This window comes from Leguminivora glycinivorella, chromosome 12 (assembly GCF_023078275.1).
Source record: "Leguminivora glycinivorella isolate SPB_JAAS2020 chromosome 12, LegGlyc_1.1, whole genome shotgun sequence".
NCBI lineage: Eukaryota > Metazoa > Arthropoda > Insecta > Lepidoptera > Tortricidae > Leguminivora > Leguminivora glycinivorella.
In genome coordinates, this window is record NC_062982.1 from 20,117,171 (window position 1) to 20,127,497 (window position 10,327).

Genomic DNA, 10,327 nt, shown 5'->3' on the forward strand with positions numbered 1-10,327 from the left:
ATGGAAGAAATTAAACAACACACCACGGGGATACGATTCAACGGAAAGAACATAACACTGGATCAGATTTGCCGACGACATTGCCCTAGTTGCGGAAACTGAAAATGCGCTTCAGTCAAATATACAAAAGATGGATGAAATATTCCGAAAATACAACCTCAAAGTAAACATCAAGAAGACCAAAGTCATGGTAACGAGCAAAAAGCAGTCTCCTAAAGTAAATATTACGCTCAATTCTGAGAAGCTGGAACAAGTCAAGTCATTCACCTACCTAGGAAGTATTGTCGAAGAGAAAGGGAGAAGCGAGAAGGAGATAAGAACAAGAATAGCAATAACAAAATATGAGTAAACTGCAAAAGTAATAAAACGTCATCATCTTATCCCTGTTGGTAGTCAGTTTTCTTAAGCCGATTTTCCACTGGCCGACATAAAAGGTTATAGAAATATTATATTCATGACTAAGGCCTGAATTAGACGGCGTGCGAACTCGCATGCGATTTTAGTTACATTGCGGGCTGTTGAGGTTAGATTAATTTTGCGCAGCCATCAAATACAGCAATGTAATAAAACTCGTATGCGAGTTCTCGTACCGTCTAAATGGGGCCTTAAGGGAAAATTTTCATATAATATCATATTAATTTCAATATTTATTATTCATGTCAAGAAAACTGGGGATGAGGGCATATTTTGGTCAAAAGTATTATGATTAAGACGATGCGATACAGGTCAATTCTCCATACAAACGCTCTGGACTATTTCCTCCCTGGTTTTTGAAGATAGATCAATGATTTTTTCAACACAGATTATTATTATTTTTATCTGTGTCGGACCGTTTTGATTTTTTTGCTATTTTTATTTTAAAAGACGCTAGAGCCAAAAAACGGCCTTTTTCAATATGGCTCAAAAAAAAGTGTGATACTCAAGATCGGTAACAATTAGCCAAAAAATCGAAACGGTCCGACACAGATTCAGATCCGTTTAAATAAGTTTTGAAGGAGAAAACAGTCGAGAGCGGAATCTCGATTTAAAAAATTTTTTCACAATATCTTAACTGAGTTGTTCTTAATGGACATTTTTTTATATAAATCTAATTAATAACACTAGTATATACAACTGAAATTCCCAAATTGAAAGGGGGACTCCTTTCCATTTTAGCATTTTCGCTCCCGTAGCGTCTTAAGAATATTCTGAGTAGTTCTCGAGATATTTAGTAATGTGACAGACGGACAGAGCGGCAGGGTTCTTTTGTACCTTTTTGGCACGTTTTTTATTATATTGAAAAGTAGTGTGATACATAAATGTTAATAATTCCTGTTACAGAAGTGCCACTAGAAGCATTTTTTACTGATAGGTACCTCTTAAATATATCTCGCTGACATGTTCATGATTATTGTAGGTAATTACTAATTAGAGAACTCCTGCATCCGATTAACTAGAATCAATATTGCGAAATTATACTTCCTCCTCATTCTCAGAATTGTAACTGCAATTTCAATATACTTAATAGCTGCTAATGAGCTAGGGTCGTTGTCGCGTGTTGCAAAACCAATGGTAATTGATTACGCCTGCACGATATCAGTATTATGCTATACTTGCGTAGTCTTACGTTCATTTCCGTATTGTTGACAAGTACCTACATTTTTCCATAACATTGTTGGCAATCGTAATTAGCATCTAATAGATATGTGGCAATTTGTGTTTAATTGACATGGTGTATTAAACTAAAAAAAACAACCACTTCAACCAATCACTTCGATATCACAATTCCGATTTCGTGCAACCCGTTAAAAATAGACCGGGGGGTCTATTTTTAACGGGTTGCAAGAAATCGGAATTGTGATATCGAAGTGGCACTAGAATTTGGGCAGTTTCATGTGCTCTACCTACCCCTTTTGGGAATACAGGCGTTAATTTATGTAGGTATATAATATATATACGTGTGTGTGTGTGTGTAGATGTTTATTAAAAACAAAAGCGATACCCCCCAGTGGTGTTATCTACCGGACCTGCGAATAGCTATCGTGACTAACGACATAATGAACACAAATCAGAATATTAAAATTGATTGATTTTTCTCAGAAATGTTTCGAGTCTTTAATCTCGGTACCCAAGTGCAGGGCCGTAGCTATCGTCTGTATCGTTAGGCATTTAAAAAAGTGTAAACAAAATCTACCAGGCACTTTATGATACACAGTATGATAAAACATTACACGACCGAATAAGAAAGTTAAAAACAGGTTTCTCAGTGATAAATCCGCTGGTGTTTTGGATTTGGTTGGTTAATCGACCAATGTTGTAACTACCCGAAAATTTACAAATTCTTTGTTTACATACTTTTAAATAGGCTAAAAGTACAGACAGAGTAATGGGGCATTGTAGCGCAATGCACACTTGCACAGTGCCTTACTACTGCTGATGGCCTACCTTAAATTGAATACTGGCTACGTTCCTGGCGCAGTAAAATAATTATTAATTACTTTTACGTAGAAGGTTGAATCGTCTCGATACCGCAGTGGAGGTGGATATTGATTTTATGGGATTGGTTTTTCTATTAACCAATTGTAACCTACGTTTGTTTAAGGAACGTGATTGAGGTTGACATAGGTTTTCATGTTGTACCATTTCCACCGTTGGGCGCCGGAACATTCTGGCGCCCATGGCCTCTTTGTGGCGGACTCGAGGGGGTCCGTCACTGTACCTATAAGCGGCCGAGGAGGAAGGTGCGCCCTGTCATCCGGCGCACTCACTGTGGAGGGCCTTTGGGCATCCGCGGAGAAGCTGCACGTGGGCGGCTGCCGCCGGCGGGGTCGCCGTTGTGAGCGCAAGTGTTCCGGTAACCCCGCCAACAAAGCGGCGAGGTGGCATGTGGGGGGGTTTTTAGTGGGTATACCGTGGCCTCATTAGCCAATACGGGAATCCCACATAACCACTAGGGTCCCCCCTCGCACCCTAGTGGTATGCGGAACGCATTTTCCCCCCCTAAACAAAAAAAAAGGTTTTCATGTTGTAAAAGTTCTAAGGATTCATTAAATTATCTTTTGCCAAAAGATAACAATATTAGAGAGCGGACTCGCTGCTGAAGGACATGTCGCAGATATTAGCTCATGGAGCATACAGTTTCCGTTGTGTGCGTGCGTGATGACACGATTCGATGGTCGTTCGCAAGTATACAAGCATGGAAATATTGCGCGTGTGTTTCGTAATTTTAGCTAATAGCCCAATAAGAGCGTCTACAAGCGTGTGTCGGTGGGGTATGTGGGTTCAAGAACTATCCACAGGCGCATTAAATACAAATCATTCGTCAAATCCGATCTCCTTCCTTCCTATATCTGTGGTGTTTACCGATAAATCACATCTCCTAAGAAAGAGATTGCCGAGTTCAGAGCCTTGTTAAAGGCTTGGCAAGTTGCGCTCCGATTCGCACGGGAAAGCTTTTATGACGTCAGGACATGTTGCAGCTTTTAAGATTTTATTGTTAAGGGTACATTTTGACGTTTTCATTTAGAAATTTGTGTTGCTATACCTCGAGTAAACGTCGAGAATTTTAAGGTACTAGTTGCGAAAGATTTTGACCGCCCGTGGCACATTAGTTATCTTAAATATATACGATACAAGTATGGAAAAGTATATTTGTCAAAGCGGATCCCGCGGGCTCCCATGAGCCGTGGCAAATGCCGTAATAACGCTAGGAGGACAAATCGGAAAAATAGGGATAAATTAAATCACGATCGAGTGTTTCAAATCGTGTGTATCGTCCAAAATTTTCAGTATGTAGCTTATACTTCTAACATGCCCATGCCCTTTAAAGGTTCGTTATAGCAAAGAGGATCGAGTATTATAGAGAGTTACTGTCGAAGTAAAATGTGTAATCACAGTGCATAGACTGCCATCTCTTGACACAGGCTTAAAACTTTTGAACCTCAGTTTTGGCAATTTGGCCCATATTCTTAGCTTGATATGTTTTAAAATGTCAAATATTAATATTAGCGCCATCTAGCTAAGCGTACCCCAAAGGTGTAATGCCATCTAGGCCACCGTACCTTTTTCTGTATGGTACTGAGGTACGTTTTTCCTAAACTTTATCTGTCTATACGGAGTTATGTCTTTGGTTATAGGCAAATAAAGTACCTACCCGCTAGCCCGCTACTTTGCGATAGTGCGATAAATTAAAAATATCATGTGGGAAAAAAACTTCTTATAATATAATTTCATGTTTATCATCATATTTTGTCTAGCTGTATTAGGTACTTTATATTATCAAATGACTAAACTATTCATATTGTGTCACCGGTCACACCCATAAGACTCCGCACCGGATGTCTCTCATCCCGCCAGTTACAGCATCCATTATGTACTTTACTAAATATAGATAAGACAGGGATCGATCGTCTTATAATGTCCTTTATATTCTGGGAGGTCGTTTTTGTCTTTATCCTATTGTTTTCTAGTATCTGTTGATACAGTTAGCTGCAATATTTAGCTATAGAAAAATACATTAAAATGTTCTGCTGGGCGCATGTTTACCCAAAAGCCTATACACCTTTGCCACCGTTACCGTTTGAAATTAATTGTCAGTATGACATGGTCCGGGAAACTGGTAATATGTAAGCTCCTTAAGGCCCGGCCATATCAATGCAATATTAATCTATGTTCGTAGACATACGCCTACGCCGTAGCCCGTAGCGTTTTTGGGGCAACACAAAATATAGTTTGTTAATTATTTTCTTTTTTTATGAATTTATAACGGACCGATTTTTCCGGCTTCTTGTAAAAAAAGTAATTTATGTGTCCATACTAATGTTAGGTCGACATTCGTATCGGTAAAGCGGCGACCATTTTCGGGAAGCTTAGTTAGTACAAGAGTATGGCAAAACAAGCACCTTATACATCAAAGACCAAGATGTTGGTCTTTCAGGCTTCTATATGAACCATACTCTTGTACAGAGCTGAAACCTGGACGACGTATGCAAAAGTAGAACGTCGATTAAACTCCTTTTACATGCGGTGCCTTAGTAAGATCTTGGGAATATCATGGCAAGACCGGGTGACAAACAATAGGGTTCTAGAAATTGCACAGCTGCCTAGCCCGCGTTTCTTAAACAGAGACGACTGCGTTGGTTAGGGCATGTGCACAGGATGGAACCCTCTCGACTACCTCGTCGTGTTCTTCTTGGTGTTCTTGCGAATGCAAAGCGTAGCGTTGGAAGGCCGTTGCTTCGTTTTAAAGACTGCGCAAAGAGGGACAAGATTGCCTTTCATATTGACTACCGACTCTGGGAGAAGGTTGCAGAACAACGAACGGAGTGGTGCAAATGCATTGTGGAGGGTCGCAAAATTTGCGATATGACTCAAAGTTTGCTGCACTCGCTGATAAGAGACAGAAGCGACGCCAAGGTGTTTCAGCGCCGATTTCCGCAAACTTCTCTTGTCAGTCCTGCGGTAGACTATGTCGGTCTCGCTTCGGTCTAATAAGTCATCAGAAAAGGTGCTCCTCGAATATTACACCATAAATCCTCTGCAATAGACGTTAAGGGCAATGATGATGATGATGACTAATATTATAAATAGGAAAGTGTGTGTGTCTGTTTGCTTGTCCGTCTTTCACGGCAAAACGGAGCGACGAATTGCGGACATGTTTTTTTAAATGGAGATAGTTGAAGAGATGGAGAGTGGCAAAGGCTGCTTTTTGTCTTTCTAACAAATATAAGTAAAAGAGTTCTACGACCCGATCGAACATTAATATAGGTACCTATTTAAGTCATATAAGTAGATAGAGTTGAATTGAATTGAATTGAAGAAAGAGGTATATGTAGAAATAGGTACCTAATATGGTATGGATGACCGGTTTTGCTAATGTAGCTTCACTTTTGACTCTATATATCTCAGTGACATCTGAGAATCATTGTTCGAATATGACACTTAATATACTGTCAAAACTTGTTCGTGCCGCAAATTGATACAAATCTAATGTTTACGTAACTTATTAGCCCTATCAATGTAACAAATAGTTTACAGCTAACCGCATGTAAACAATTCCAATTATAAGCCGTTAATGAGACTAATATAGGTTTCAGATGCAATTAGTGCGGCCTTGGTAATGTAGGTCTGTGTTTGAAACGCCGAAACATTCCGTCCAGCCGTCCACCCGCAGTATGTTCGTCAGTAGAGTCTGTTCGAAAAGAGAGAAATTGTGGAATGTATCAGGCCCTATACACTGGGCCATTTTTTTCAAAGTTGTCCACCCCACTTTTTTTTGGATTTGGAAATTTTTATGTGTTTTCCACTCAGAATCGCGAGCTCTTTTAATCCTAATAGGAGAAAAAAATTGTCCCAAGGTTTTTTCCCATTCGGTTACCATTTTTTCATACATTTTGTATGGCGATAACGGAATGGAAGGTTCGAAAAAATGTATGGAAATCTTGGGACATTTTTTTCTCCTATCAGGATCGAAAGAGCTCTCGATTCTGAGTATGAATCGCCTAAAAAATACCCATGTTACAAAAAAAGCGGGGTGGATAACTTTGAAAAAAATGGCCCACATTCAGTGACCCTTATCTCTCCGCGTAGACTCCAGCAACAGATGAAACTGTTTTACTCGAAAAGTCTCAAAAACTAACAAACATAACAAAGTAGTTTCTTAAATAGAGATGAACCTCTACAGTTCTCGTGTAAAGAGTATTTCACTAAGCCTACTTGTTCAATAATTAGAGACATATCTCTACAAGGCCCGATTCGAATGAATATATGCCAAAAATTAACACTAGATACGATATTATATACTTCCATCTAGAGTAAATTTTTGACGTATGATAAAGATAAATACGGAACCTTAATAAAAAATGTTGTGATCGCGGTCTCTTCGTAAAGTTTTGATGCGTACTGTACAAGTATTAAAGTGTAAGGATGGTAGAATATAGAAGATTTCTGATCTTCAATAACAAACGAAGAATTGATACAAAGTTAACGAGCATATCTTAAAGCTAAATGAGTTGAAAACATAGCCTTTTTTAGGCGTTTATTCATAACTGTTTGTTTTCATACCGGAGGCCGATTCTACTAATATACATTTGATAATGTACTTAATGTCGCTCATCGCTTGCTACTGGTTAGGACACGACCTGTTTTTACTCTGTATAATTGATTATAAATGTACATAGATTGATTGATCATTTAATTATAAATGTACATACATATATTTACCACAAATTCGTTAGATATTATATTACCTATAGGTACCAATACTACACTGCATTTTCATTATTTTATTATCAGTAGGACCAATTTCAGCTCTTTCTGGATGGGCTTGGGCGGCGTCTGCGGTGGAGTTTTCTGCGGTGATTTCCCGCATGTCTCGTGGTGACGTTTCAGCATTATTTTTAATTTGAAAGTCTTTCCGCATTTATCGCAACCAATTTTTTCAATTTCATATCGCATGATTTGGTTATACGGGTCTCAAATGTCAAATACCCGTAGCTAAGTACTTAAATATTTACAGGTGGCCAGGAGGGTGACGCCTAAGAAGCAAAGGGGGTAAGAGGGGCAATGTTGCAGAAACAATCAGCTGTTGGATCCCAATAAGTAGTAAATAAACACAGGCATAATATGATTCATATTTTACTTAGTAACAATAATTTGATAAAAAAAAATAAGTGACCTGCAACCGTACAATGCTTACTCAAAAAAATAAATACATAACGAGCAAACACCACCCTTACTCCCTTCGCATAAGGATCACCAAGTCAAATGACCTTTCCATGACATTACATCACTTAACCAAAAACTTACCTTTTTGTCCAATAGCTCTATGGTCTCGCCCGGCTCCGCAGGTCCATTAGCTTTCCCCGGCATTTTGCACTCGAAACTTTTTAAGAATAAACAGATTTTAATTTATGGTTAGTTAAAAATCGCTCGCAGGACTATTTCCGACAGCCGGCGCGCCGAGTTCGGGTCGGTATATATTCGCGTTGTGGTCACAGTACGCATGCGCGCGTCCCGGACCCCTAGTTGGAACAGTAATGGCGGACCACTTGCGTCTTATTGTCAATCGCACCTCGATAACCTTTGCACTAGTGTCGGTACAACTTTGATTTGATAAGTACAATATGTTTATGTTAAAGTTTAGATGTTATCAGTGAGTGGGTGTTGCGCAACGTGGCTAATATTGTTGCTCGAGAGTAGGTTTTCGTTACACAGGGTTGCACCAGAGGGGATGAAATAGAGGGTGAAATTGGTGAAATAATTGAGTCACTCGTGTTTTCGGGGGGATGTGAAGTTGCACCATTGACGCACTGAGTTTAATTTAATTATCGTGACATCTACGTGGCGCTAATCTAACTTAATGTCCCGTAACCGTAGTTGCTAAGTTACGCTAATGAAAACATGAAACTAATGCAAAACTTCAATTTGATAATATTATGAAAGGTATGACGTAATTTTACTTGACGTAACCTTCTTTAAGTAAGTGACTACTTCTTATCCTACACTCCTGAAGGCGTAGACAGGTCACAGTGACTGATAATAGCATTTTTTATGATAGATCTTTTATTAGGTACCAAATATCAATATACACCCCACCAACCTTAAATTAAAAACAATTAATTAACACTAATCCCATTTGAAAAGTCATCCGCAACGCAGGCTTCGACAGGTGGCCACAAATGCAAATCAGCACCATCATCAGCATAGCATTTATGATTAAGTACAACATATAAATCAAAATGTTCGAGAAATGTCTACAGTGTTGGTAAATTGACCATTCTGTTAACTTTTCTGTGGGTGCCTTTCTTGTGTGGTTATAGATACATATCTTATTATACATTGGTAGGTACCTAATCTCTAATCGATATTAATATCGTTTAGTTTTAATTCATATTTGACCCGGACACACCCCATAGAAGTGTCAATTAACATTGATAACAAGTTAAGAACCTCGCTGATAAGCGGCGCTCAAAGATCTCTCTGTACTCTGTAGGCCTGGCATAGGATTGACGCACCAGTAGGTACCTACTTCGTCCGTCAGATAGATCCGTCCCTCTTTAATTCATACAGTTAGCAAAAGACGGTTTATCTCGTTATGAAGTAAGTCTTCCTCCAGTGATAGCCCAGCTGGTTTCCCTCTGGTTTGCACGACGTCATCGCTTTACGCCATCCACTTTATGACGTCATCGTCACTCCAATGCCTCAATTCGAGAACGTTACAGGCCGAATTTTAGAATTTTCATGTATTTTTGATTTATTTTCCTCGCATACCTATTTAAGTTTTATCTAGTCGAAGAAAATGTAGGTACCTACCTAAATATTTTTCTTGCTCTCGTCATATCTTCCTAAGTATCCAAGTACAGATTTTTGACATTTTTCTAAATCTATTTAAAACTTATGTTAATTAATGGAGTTTCAAAATACAAATCAAATGGGTTCAGGTGAGTATTACGCGATTTAGGCGACTCGTGCGTAAGGAGTGGGAAGGTTGCAGGTCGGGCTGACGTCACAACAAACGATCCCCCTAGATGTTGCGTCATCAATGTGACATTGTAATAGATTCTTTCGAAATTATACGTACAAGTAGGTAGGTAGGTACAACTTAAGTATAATGGACAAATGTATTAAGTACGCATAAGGAGTGTACAAGTTTCTAATGGGTCGGCAACGCACATGTGACACCCCTTGAGTTGCAGGCGTCCATAGGTTACGGTGACCGCTTTCCATCAGGCGGACCGTATGTCTGTTTGCCACCGACGTGGTATTAAAAAAAGGCCTTTTATACGATTATGTATGGCTAAATGAACGCGATCTACTCCAAAGTTTCAAACAAGTGTCCTGAGTCGACGTCGACGCTGCATATTAATTCGTTTTCACATTATCCGATCCGATATCGGACGTCGGAAGGATTTCAATATAAAAATCCAAGATGGCGCCTGTAATGTATGGGATATCGGTCCTACATCCGATATCGGATCGGATAATGTGAAATGCATTTAGGGCGCACGGTGCACGCGCGCTGGCCCGCCCCGCCGAACGCTCCGCCGCGAGCGTTTACGCAGGCCTTACACTAATTGCCTGGTTGCTAGCGTTTTAGCGTCGAACTAGTAATCCGTGGATTCATTTATAAACTACAATAATCGAGTAATCAATAAATGACTTAACCCTTAAAATCTCGAGGGTCTAACCCGCCTAACCAAAACGCATCCCATATCTTTAAATACTGGTATAATTCTGTGGGCCTAGTGAAAAAGGGTATAACTCAAATTGACTCGGTGAAAAAGGGCACAAGTCCCACCTCGGACTTGTGACCTTTTTCACCGAGTCAATTCGATCCCTCGATATATAG

At 39.4% G+C, this 10,327-nt stretch overlaps 1 protein-coding gene across 1 annotated transcript in view; it reads right to left on the reverse strand.

The window, feature by feature from the left end:
- LOC125231908 (facilitated trehalose transporter Tret1) overlaps positions 1-7,999 on the reverse strand; it is a 72,127-nt gene extending 64,128 nt beyond the window's left edge. The window contains exon 1 of the mRNA XM_048137511.1: positions 7,786-7,999. Coding sequence (XP_047993468.1) covers positions 7,786-7,848 — 63 coding nt within the window. The 5' untranslated portion in view covers positions 7,849-7,999. The remainder of the gene's footprint in view (positions 1-7,785) is intronic.
- Between the last annotated feature and the right edge of the window lie 2,328 nt (positions 8,000-10,327).